Source organism: Microtus oregoni, unplaced genomic scaffold (genome assembly GCF_018167655.1).
Source record: "Microtus oregoni isolate MIOR12 unplaced genomic scaffold, Mior012 000003F_ref0000135, whole genome shotgun sequence".
Taxonomy (NCBI): domain Eukaryota; kingdom Metazoa; phylum Chordata; class Mammalia; order Rodentia; family Cricetidae; genus Microtus; species Microtus oregoni.
Window position 1 is genome coordinate 3,763,333 of NW_024543062.1, and position 12,136 is coordinate 3,775,468.

The 12,136-nt window shown below is 50.4% G+C and overlaps 1 protein-coding gene across 1 annotated transcript in view; it reads left to right on the forward strand.

The window, feature by feature from the left end:
• Positions 1-604: 604 nt before the first annotated feature.
• CUNH7orf50 (chromosome unknown C7orf50 homolog) overlaps positions 605-12,136 on the forward strand; it is a 101,906-nt gene continuing 90,374 nt past the window's right edge. The window contains exons 1-2 of the mRNA XM_041648317.1: positions 605-726; positions 3,812-3,941. Coding sequence (XP_041504251.1) covers positions 3,813-3,941 — 129 coding nt within the window. The 5' untranslated portion in view covers positions 605-726; position 3,812. The remainder of the gene's footprint in view (positions 727-3,811; positions 3,942-12,136) is intronic.

Consider the following 12,136-nt stretch of genomic DNA (forward strand, 5'->3'; position numbering starts at 1 on the left):
TTTTATTTGCTTTGTGTGTGTGGTTGGAGGTCAGAAGATAAGTGGTCGGAGTCGGTTTTCCTTCTGTCATATGGGCCCTGGGCATCAAACGAAGGTAATCAAGCTTCACAACACGTAACTCTGAACCATCTCACTGGCCCTATTTTGGTTTTTGGAGACAGGAGGATATCATGTATCCTAGGTTGGTACATAATTCATTTACACAGCCCAGGATGACCCCGAGTTTCTGATCCTCCTGCCTTCCTCTCTTTGGTGCTGGGATTATATAGGCATGCTCCCAACAACAGGGTCTCATAAAATTTAGCCTGGATTTGAACTCCCAGCGTAGAGTAGGATGGCCTTGAACTCCTAATCCTCCTGCTTCACCCTCCCTAGGGGTGGGACAACAGGCGTGCACCTCCAAGCCTGGCTGCCCTCGGATTTACAAGCTTTTACAAGCCGCATTCCGCCAGCACCGCCCAGCACCAGCGGCGTGAATGCGGCGCGCACGTGTCCACGCCACCAGGAGTTGCCCCGGCAACTGCCCGCTCCCTCAGCGCCGAAAGATGACGCCAGTATCTTGAGCCGGGTCTGCTCCCTCCCGTGAGGCGGCGATTGGCTGGCTGGAAGTCCGACGCGGATTCTGTCCAATGTACAGCGCCACTCTTCTGAGGGCGGGACGGCGCGGAACCTGCAGAGCTGGTGGTGAAAGCGCGTGGCCGAGGCGGGCGAGAGTGGACGCTGCAGGTGCGTGGTCTGCGGGTGCCAGGGGGGTCGGAGCCTCTGGGGAGATGGCGTCCTGGTCCCGGCCGTGCGTATCTTCCCGGCCCTTGACGTGGATCCCCATAGATCCATTCAGCCACCCACCAACCTACCCATTCACCCCTATGAATACATCCATTCACTCATCCGATATTTGCCTACCCCTCCACCTACTTATCCATCTACTCACCCACCCATTCAACCACCCACAGACCCATTTATCGATGCATCCAACAGTTCTTCCATTCATCCATCCTTACAAGTTGGATGTGGTGGTAAATGGTTGTAATTTCAGCATCCCGGAGGCTTAGATAGAATTGCTGACAGCTCCATTCCAACCTTTTCTACCAAATGAGACTCTCGTTCAAAAAAAAAGAATAAGGATTCTTTGGGTTCTTTTTATGTATTGGCGTCACTCAAGGCGTTGGCACATAACAGGACAGACTAGAAATCCCAGACTTAGGAGCCCAGGTTCTAGACTGGAGGAGATCACATATTAGTGGTCTTGGGTACCATGGAGGCAACTTTAGGGAGTCTATTTCCTTCCTTGACTTTGTTGAGGCATAGTCTTCTGGTGTCTGCTGCCCAGCATGTGCCCGGGCTTCCTCTACTGTCCCCACCTCCCATGTCACCGTCGCAAAGGTGGGATGACAGATGCACACCATGGCATCCAGGTTGTTATGTAGATCCTAGGGATCAAACTCAGGTGCTCAAGCGTCCGTGGCAGGTGCTGTTACCCACTGAGTCTTCTCCTGGCCCTGTCTTCTTATATTAGTTGCTGCATGAAGCAGTGTCTCTGGTTCTCATTGTCTCAATGACTAGTGAAGTTCTTCAGTGTCTGTTCAAGACCTTTGCCCATTCTAAAATTAGTGTGTGTGTGTGTGTCTTTGTGTATGTGCATGCATGCTTGTATGTGCGTGCATGCCTGTATGTGTGTGCCTGTATATGCATGTGTATGCCTGCATATTCTTTTTTTTTTTTTTTTTTTTGATTTTTCGAGACAGGGTTTCTCCGTAGCTTTTGGTTCCTGTCCTGGAACTAGCTCTTGTAGACCAGGCTGGCCTCGAACTCACAGAGATCCACCTGCCTCTGCCTCCCGAGTGCTGGGATTAAAGGCATGCCTGCATATTCTTATGTGTGCGTGTGTACATGCATGTCTCTGTGTGTGTGCCAGAGGTCAACCTTAGACGGTGTTCCCCATCCACCTTGTATTTTCATAACAGGGTTTCTCACTGGCCTGGAACTCACTCGTTAGGCTAGGCTGGGATGGAATTCAGGTTGTCAGTCTTGCTTGGCAAGTGCCTTTACCTGGTGAGCCATATTGCTGCCCGCCCCCCCATTTCTTTTCTTGTAGAGTGATTGGCAGGCACGCCCTCCATGCTTTCAGTTGTCCTTTTTCTAGCACTGTCCAATTGTTAGAAGCTTTTAACATTTGTTTTGTTATTTTAATTTTTTAAAGAATTGCTTATTAATTTTGTGTGTGTGTGTGTGTGTGTGTGTGTGTGTACCTGAGTGTATGTTTGTGTACCATGCATGTGTAGGGTTCCATGGAGGTCAGAAGAAGAAGCGTCAGATCTCCTGGAACTGGAGTTCTAGGCAGTTGTGAGCCACCATGTGGGTACTGGGAACTGAACCCAGGTCCTCTGCAAGAGTAGTAAGTGCTCTTGACTGCTGAACCGGCTCTCCAGTCCCTTTCTATTCTATTTTTAATTGTGTGTGTGTGTGTGTGTGTGTGTGCCCAGAGGTATTGGGTCTGAATCTAGAGTTACAAGCAATTGTGAGCTGCCTGATATTGGTACTGGGAACTGAACTTGGGTTTTCTGCACGAGCTCTTAACCACTGAGCATCTCTCTAATCCAAGACAGAACTTTGTAGTGATGATGTAATCCTGCGTAGTTTTCCTTTGGGTACCTAGTTTCTGGTATTTTATTGGAGAGACCACAGTGTTCTCGGGGCCATCAGCGTTCATCTCTGGAAATTCCGACAGTCTTAGGCCTGGCCTGTTAAAGGTGCCTGCTTTTAATTACCACTCTCGGGAGGCAGAGGTGGAAGCAGTTGGATCTCTGTGTGGTCAGGGTCAGCCTGGTCTACATTGTGATACCCTGTCTTTAAAAAAAGAAAGAAAGAAAAGTGGGCTCTTTTACATGTGGGGTTTGGTCCATCCTGAGGTAGCTCTGTGTGTGTTGTGAGGTTCATACACGTTTTTCCTCTTGGCTCTCTAGCATCCTCCCCCACTGGTGAGTAGATTGCTCTTTGAATGGTCTTGGCACCCTTGTTGAAAGTCTCTTGACCCCAAACAAAAAGCAGATGTTTTCTAAAATGACCCTCATTGCCTCAGTTGTGAGTTGCTCTCTCTTAGAACCTTGTGATGCAGAACCATCTTTTCCTTCTTCTCAAATAGACTTCGTGATTGACTTTGTAAGGCTAACTTCCAGGGTGACCGCAGACCTCGCTTCTCTCCGAAGCGGTGTGTAAATATTTGCTGAACTTTTCTTATTTCTTTAACGAGGTAATTGGCTGGCGGCGGCACCCCTATTTTCAGTGTCCCTGTGTCAACAGTCTCTCCTTTTACAATTTCTTATTATACTGCTAATTGAAATTTGTAGCCTCTGGCTTCGAATACTCCTTTTTTTTTTTAAATGAGGAGGTTTAATTTAAAAAAAAATAGAGAGAGCTTGGAGTTTTCTGATTCTAGAATAGAAATATTCTTTCCTTGCACCATAGTCAGTGACAGTCCCTAGTCGGGACAGAGTGCCCTGATGCCCACCCGTCTGGACTGCAGGTTCACTCCAGCTCCGCCTCATAGTTACATGCCTGCAGATTCGTCCTCTGGAGTGTTCACACCTTCTAGATCGCTCCTATTTCTTCCACTATGCTTATCCTCCTCCTTTTTTTCTTCTCTTTCTCTCCTTTTCTTTTTTGTGCTGTGGCCCTGGTTAGCGTGTTCTAGTGAAGCCTCCTTTTGTGGTATAGTGGGCAGGTATCCTTGCTGCTCTGTTTAACAGCATAACCCTTGTAGCACACGGCCTCTCCCTTCCTACCGTTGACCCACCTGCACTGTCCTTTCCAGGATGGTAAAACATAAGAGAAAAGGTCCCAAAGGGACAGAGAAGAAGAGTAAAAAGCAAAAGATAACATCATCAGAAGAGACACCGCAGGCATCTGATGCCAGGCCTGGCAAGGAGGCAACCAGCCTCAAGGTAAGTGACTCGCGCGGAGCAGCCACACGCGGGCATGCTTAGTGCTTACTGGAGCGGTTAGGAGACAGAAATTTGGCCTCTGTGTGGGTGCCCATGTTTACTACGGACTGTGATGGACCAGCCTGACCAGGTGGAGGGCCTGGGAGAGCAGGGCCTCCTGACTGCACTCCCAGGGAGCTTCTCTCCTTGATGTGTGTGTAGGGTGTGATCCAGGCACTTCTGTCTAAAATCTCAGGTCTAGGGTCTGGGCCGTGGGTCAGTGGTAGAGCACTTGCCTAGCATGTGGGAGACCCTGCCTTTTACCCCAGCACCAGAAAACAACCCGAATCCTTCATATTAATCATGTCTGTTACTCATGGTGCCTGTCTAGAGGTCAAAAAGACAGTTTCGGGAGTCAGTTCTTTCCTTCCACAGTGTGGGTTCCAGGAACGGAACTCAGTTTATCAGGTTTGGTGGTAATCACCTTTGCCCACTGGGCCATCTTACTGGCCCAAACAATTGACTGTAATACTCACTGAGATAGGGCATGAACAATGTTAAATGTTGTGTGCGTTTGTTTTTCACCCTATAACATGTATCTGCCATGTGTTTGCAGATACATTGAATTGTGTTTTTTTTTTTACATTTATTTATGTATTCATGTGTGCACCTTCATGGTGCGTGTGTTAAGATCAGAGGACAACTCGTGGAATTCTGTTCTCTTTTTCAACCAATATGGGATTGAACTTGGGTCATCAGGCTTGGCAGCAAGCTCCTTTACCTGCTGAGCCATGTTGCTGGCCACAGATACATTTAAATTTTAACCTTTCAAATCTTTTCGATACCTGTAAAGTTCTGGATATTAAACTTGTTCATTGGTGGTAATTCACTTTTAAAATTAGTTGCTTACTACCCTCCAGACACCATCAGATGCTACTATTCCAGGGTTGTCTGTTAACACAGTATAAGCCCCGGTCAGACGCACATGTGACGGTGTGGCTGGGCTTTGCGGGGACTCTGTTCTCATGTTATGTAGCTCAGGCAAGCCTCAAATGTGCAGTCCCATTGCCTCTGCCCCCTGAGTGCTGGGATCATAGGTGTGTGATATTAGTCTTGGCGAGACGCTGTCTGTTCCACCGTGCTGGGGATGGAACTCGGGGCCTTTCCCATGCAAGCTGCAGCTCAACGGCACAGCCCCACCTTGGGCTCCCCACCCTTCCTCCTCACACTGTCCACACACTTGCAGGGAACCTAATGTTTGAGAGGGACTGCCTCAGCCTTGTGTTTCTCTCTGTCTCTGTCTCTGTCTCTCTCTATGTGAAGAAAGCAGGAAGCGATCTGGGCATGCTTCCTTCGAGTCTTTCTCATGCTGGTTTGATTGACAGCCTGGAGTTTCCTGGAGAGCCACAGGCTGTGTTTGATTTCGTGGTGCCTGCAGGTGTCGGGAGGCAGAGCTCTAGGCTGTTGAGTGGGTCTTTGGAGGAGGCCTGCCTATGAGGCAATGACGTTCTGGTGGCCTGGCCAGCAGAGGACTGACCAACAGAGGTCGTCAGCCACACTCCTGCTGAAAGGAAGTGGGATTCCAGGGTGCGGTCCTCAGCTGGCAGGCACTGTGGCCACTGTGACTTAGGACTGTAGCTTGGGGACTTAGGTCCTTCGATCTCCTCCTCATGTTTCTGGAAGCCAGTCTTGCATACAGAATGAGGCCCTTCTCTGCCTAAGAATGCTGGTGTCTGGATAAAAACATCTCTTCCTTTGGCTCTCATGGGAAATTGTCAGAAGGATGTGTGAGAGATATTTTTTAGAGAGAAAATAGGGCGAGCTGAATCTAAGTGTTCAAGAAGGTTGGGTCGCAAGGCCTGCAGCTCGACAGTCTCATCACCCAGGAGCACATGGAAAAGTACCATGCTGCTCCAGTCCTGTCCCCCTGTGGCTCCAAATGAACCTCTGGATTCTGCAGCAGGGAAGGAAGAAGCCCCTGTCCTTACTTGGACCACTCAATTCTCCTCCCAGAAGTGTCCATGTGAGGAGCTCCCAGGGCCTGCATAGCCACTTCCCACAGCTCAGTGCTCTGTGCCTGAGCCAGGACCGCCCATGTGTCCCCAAGTGCTGGGAACTTCATTGCCCCTTGGGGAGTGGTTTCCATGGAGCTCAAGTTCCACTTGGGGCTCTGGGCCCCGTGGAGCTGCTGCCTGTTTGGGCCATGGCCCACTGGGTCCTGGTGCCGAGGCCTGGAGTGTGTGGACACCTTGCCCTAGCCCCTGCTTACAACCTGGTCTGACCCTGGGCTGTGGAGAAGTTGGTGGCCTTTGATGCCCTGCATAGGGAGAGAGTTCAAACACCCTACTGGGCATCTTGGAACTGGTTCCTGTTTCCTGACTGCTGGTCTGAGAAGGCTCTGGCCCTGCTGCCTCCCTCTTCCTGGATTCCCACAGGCAGCATATTTGTGGACCTTGATGGGAGCTGGAGTTCACAGCAATTCCCTACGCTTAGATGCCCTGGACCACAGGCGTTTCATCCTTGTCTGCTGTAGGAAGCGCTTCCTGGAGCCTAAGCCCCAATCTCCGCCTTAGTTCTTCCCAATGGGCCTCTTCCAGAGAGCTGCATTTGCACTCAGGAAGGGTTGGCTGGACCCCAGGCTGGGCCACATTAACTTGCCTGGTACCCATTTGAGCTGGAACAAGCCAGGAGGTGGCTGTGTCGCTGAAGATGCCACCTTCCCTCCCTGCAGTCACACTGTAAACACTGGTGGCAGTAGCTTAGATGTGGAGACCAGACTGTCTCTCACCAGATCTGGTCCATCCAGATGCATAGTGACCAGTCACTTGAGAAAGGAACAAGATCATGTTTGCTTGATTGCTCGCTCGCTCTCCTCCCTCTCTCTCTTGATCCCTCCTTTCCTCCCTCCCTTCCTTTTTTCCTTCCTTCCTTCCTTTCTGAGATTATGCTGCAGCTAGGGCAAGGGTGATAGTAAAGAGCTTGCTTTGCAGGCATGCGCATTAACCATCTGGGGAGTCTTGACTGAATTTGTTTCCTTTGCCAATTAAAGACTTAAAGGTCAGAAAAAATCTTAGACACAGCAGAGCAGCTGCAGGTGACAAACTTTGTTACAAGTGATGGAGATGGAACTCACGAACGCACACACCACAAAGATTATGTGTACAGCTGGCCAGCCGGTGGCATCTGGTTCCCCAGGGGTGCCTTTCTCATCGATGGTGGGTCCTGCCAGGTAGGGCTCAGACTGCAAGGCAGCCATCAGAGCTGCTGGCTTTGTCACTGGGCGGTGGCCCTTTAGAAAGTCACGTGCGTCATGTGGGCATGAAGCCTGTGGTTTCTTAGGAAATCATTCAGAGGAACTTGGGAACTTTATGGTCTGGAAACTGCCCAAATCCCTCTCAGCCATGGTAAGACAGTAACTGGCGGGCTTTGTGACTGGACACTCACCTGTGTGTGGGATATGTGGCGCTAGCCTTCATAACAGTGCCTGGGAGCCATATCACTTGTCTTGAGGGAGTGGCTAGACAGTGGCGAGAAGCCGAATTCCATTGGCTGTGGACTCACTTAGCGTTTGGACTCAACGGATCTTAGAGTCTGATTCATCAGTCTGCACACCAGACTGCGTGGGTTCTTCTGGGCTGTGTGCTGTGGGAGGTCCTGTCTCCTGCTCTGCTCCCTGGCTGCCCTGTCATCTGGAATTGTTTTGTCCTCAGCGACCTCAGGCGCCTGCTCTGCATGGTCCCACACGTTTGTTTACCCATGCACCAGGTTTGGACCTTTGGCCCATGTCTAGCTTGGAGTCTTGGGAACATGCTGTGGGCATCAACGTGAGCCTCTGCACTTTAGCTACCCACGAGATTCCACACTAGTGTTGTATCATGTTGTGGGAACCCTGTACCCAGCAGGAGTGGGGCTCTTTGAGTGGCAGCCCCTGCTATAAGTGTTTCAAGTTACAGCCCCTCCTGTGGGTGTGCCCTTATCTTGCTGTCTGACTGTTGTATTTTGTTGTTGATTCATACAGTCTCATACAGTGTTAACTTCCCAGGAGCCGGGATTACAGGCATGAGCCACTGTGGCTGGCTGTACCCAAGGTTATTGAAGCTCAGTTGAGAAGCACAGCTCTATTTAAAGGATACAGCTTGGCTTGGGTTATAGAGTACTTGCTTAGTGTACACAAAGCCCTGGATTCCATCCTCATCATGGCATAAACAAAGGGGGCCGGTGCAAGCCTACACTCCTGGTGGCACTCAGGCAGTAGAGGCAGAAGGAACAGAAGACCCAGGCTATTCTTGGCTGTATAGCAAGTTGGAAACCTGGGTTACATAAGACCCTGTCTGGGAGAATCTGTGTCCATGAGTGAGCCCCCGATACCCAGTTAGGGTTATAGTCCAAGTGGTCACCCCTAAATGTGGGCAACACCAAGTGGACTGACCCAGCAGGATGTACTTATATACACATGTGTGTGATCTGTGTGTGTGACAGCAATAAAGAAAAGGTCGTGAAGCTGAGAGGGCGTGGGGACGGGGAGGAGCTAGGGTCAGGGACGTGTTGGGTGGAAATGATGTAAGTATAGTACTCATGTCTGCAGTTCTGAAAAATAATAACAAATGTTAAAAATAAAGCAAATAAAAAGCAAGCTGTAAGAATATATGTTCTCATGCACACACACACACACACACGTACCGTACAAACAAAAAACAACCCCAAAACAGAAAATTCCAAAGGGGGGGGTAAAACAAACCCAAGAAATCCAAAACAACAGCAACAACAAAAATGTGTGAATTCTCATTGTGATTTAATTAGTGCTTGTGAGCATCTGCACCTTCATCGTCCATTCATAGATTATCTTTTGCTAAGTGTTCAGTTCAGCTTTTTTTTTTTATTTACTTACTTTTTTTGTTTGTTTGTTTTTTCAAGACAGGATTTCTCTGTGTAAAAGTCCTGGCTGTCCTAGAACTCGCTCTGTATCCCTGGCTATCTTTGAACTCTGTAGACCAGGCTGGCCTTGAACTCACTGAGATCTGCCTGCCTCTGCCTCTTGGGTGCCGAGATTAAAGGTGTGTGCTAGAGAAGTATGCTGTGGTGAGCCCCACCCCCAGCTCCTCACTGGGGCCTTCGAGGCAAGTTTTCTGCCACGTGCCTGCTTTAACCACCATGGCAGACTGGTGGCTGCATCTGGCCAGGGACTGTGGTTCGTGTTTCTGAGGTCCCAGATGCAGAGCCCTCTTAAAGCAGGTATCTTCCTTGTCCATGCCTGTACTCTCTAGCCTGCGCCCAGCTCTGCTATGACAAAGTGCTAATATATAATATAGGCAGTAGGACCTGCCCTATAGGATCCTTGGATCCTTAATTGTGGACAGCTCAGTGATTGCACTTGGAGGAAAGAATGGACCAGCCTGTGTGGGTCAGTAGCAGGAGAATTCTGACTAGGTCTGTCCTCGCTCGACAGGACTGACTGCTGGCTTGGCGTCGGAAGGAATGAGGGCTGTGTGTCTCTGCAGTGCTGAAGGTTGCCATGGGCACTGCTCTGTCGAGGGCCCCCTGGAAATGCGAGGGCTGAGCGGGGCTTCAAACACTGTCATAGGCAGCACGTGTGTCTGGATGGATGGGACTGAACACCAAGAGGGCGGTTTGTTTAGGGTCCCTGTACTCCTGAGATCAGACACACCATCTCCCTAGCCCACAGGAGAGGGCTGCCATCACTCCTCCCTAGCCCACAGGACAGGGCTGCCACCCAGGGCCTTCCTCTTCTGTCTCGCAGAGTGACTGCCAACTCTTCTCCCAGTGACAGCTCCTGGGTTAAGTGAGTACAAACCAAGATAAAAGAAAAGGAATCCTGTCTGGAAACCCGGGGGAGCCTGGCGCAGTGTTTGAGTTCTGGTGGAGGCCAAGGACGGGCATGCGCCGGTATGTCATAGACTGATGATGTTTGGGGCATGCGAGGGAAGAGCTGGCTCAGGAAGCTAGTGTCTGTGTAACCGTCTGCCATTGCCTTCACACCTTGGAGCTGGCCCAACCTAGGATAACTTGGGTCATTGCCCATGGGCAGAAGTGACAGTTGAAAAACTGTGTAACTCCTGTGTTGGGACCTGTCATGCCATCCCAGGCAGTGACATGGGGGCAGGGAGGATGGTGCCACCAAGGTCTTGCCCTCCTCTTCCCTAAAAAGATATCGTCCACTCCCCCAGATACTGGTGGATTCTTAGGGAGCTGCAAAACTTCACAGAAGGCAGTCCCAAGTACCCTTTACCCAGTTTCCTGCGGTGGCAGCTGATGCCCTGTGTTGGGGCCCACAGTGACCAAGCCTGGATGAGACCGGCAGCCTGCAGAGCTTGCTCGGGCTTCAGGAGTTTGGTGTGCCTCCTGTATTTCTGTGAGCGTGTTTCTGTGCAGTCCTCGAGCACATGCTGATGCCCATAGCACTAGTCAGGATATAGCCGGTCCCCACAGGCCTCACTCGCCTATGGAGCCAGGGGCTTCTGGGATCCTTGCCTATGGAGCTGGGGCTTCTGGGATCCTTGCCTACGGAGCCAGGGCTTCTGGGATCCTTGTCTACAGAGCCAGGGCTTCTGGCATCCTTGTCTACAGAGCCAGGGCTTCTGGCATCCTTGCTTTTGTGACAAAAACTGACATAAGTGTTTGCGATCACAGGTTTTTGTTTCTGTGGAGTCAGTGCCAGGGTGTGGTTGCTGGGTTACACAGCGCAAGTGTATTTAGTTTTTAGGAGAATGCTGTTCTCCCTAGTGGCTGTGTGACCCCCCAGACCTGTGAACGAGTAAGATGGATTTCTCTGCCTGCAACATCCCCCTTTTCTGTTTTAGCTGTGGGAATCATGGAGTTTGTCTTTTTTTAAGATGGGGACTTGCTGCTGGCCTAGTACCCACAGTTCTCCCCTCCCTTCCTCCCGAGTGTTGGGGTCAAAGGCTTGTATCACCAGTGCACTGGTTTGTGCAGTGCAGGCAAGGGAACCTGGGACCTCGAGCTGACTAGGCAGCCATTTCACCAGCTAGGCCATCTCTGGCCCTGGTTAATGTTTGATGTGCCCTGTCTCATCTGTCTATGAGTCACCTTTATCTCTTTCTCCTAGAGCTTTTTGCAGTGGCCATCCTGCTGCCCCACTAGTCCCCACTCAGAGTGAGTAGTCAGTCACTTCACCGGCCTCTGCCCAGGTTCAAGTACCTCTCTGTTTCTTTCCCCCAGCCTGGGGTCAGGTCTATGGAGGAGGAGCTGGTGGCCGGCCAGCTGTCCTCACTGCCAATGGAAACCTGACAGTTCTCACTCTGCTCCAGAAAAAACAGGACCTGCTCCCCATCCCCAGGCCAGCTGTGTTCCCAAAGTGCCCGCTGCTTCAGCGTCTGCCTCGGTCAGCCAAGGTGATGTTTGTGTGCTGGGCTTCCTCGTGCCTGATAGAGAATAACTCAGTGAACGTAATTGGAAATGTTTGTTGTTTTTCCTGAGTTGCACACGATCGATATAAAAAAAATTAGCAAATACAGAAAACTTCACAGGAAAAGCCACAAGCAGTTCTGTCTTCCCAGGGTGCTGAAGTTCTGGATGTCCCCAGGGTGTCTCCCTATGCTGAAGTTCTGGAGTTTGCAGTGCCTTGGTGTCCTCCCCACGGTGCTGGAGAGCATGAACCACACACCAGCCTGGGCACTGTGTGCATACCTTTGTATTTCTGCTTTTCAGTGATAGGGAATCCCATTTCCACTTTGCTTCCCTCCCTCCTCTCTCCAGCCTTCTATTATTATTGTTATTATCATTGATGTTATTATTATTATTTTGTTTGGTTGATTTTGAGACAGGTTCTCACTATGTAGCTCTGACTGGGTTGGAGCTCCATGTGTAGACCAGGCTGGCCTGGAAATTCACAGAGATCAGCCTGGATTTGCCTCCTGAGTGCTGGGACCAAAGATGTGCCAGTGTAGCCAATCAGCAAGCTTTGGGTGATTGGCCAAACTGGCCGGCCAACAAATCCTAGGGCTCCTTCTGTCCCCACCTCTCCAGTGCTGGGGCTACAGATCTATGCACAGCCACACATGGCTTTTTGTTTTTAACTTGAGTGCTTGGGATCTGAACTCAGGTCCTTGTTCTTGTACAACAAGTGCTTTCGTAGCTAACCTGTCTTCCCAACTCCCTTCCTCTCAGTTTTTCAGACAGGGTTTTTTTTCTGTAGCTCAGGCTGGCCTGGAATTCGTGATCCTCCTGTTTCAGTTTCC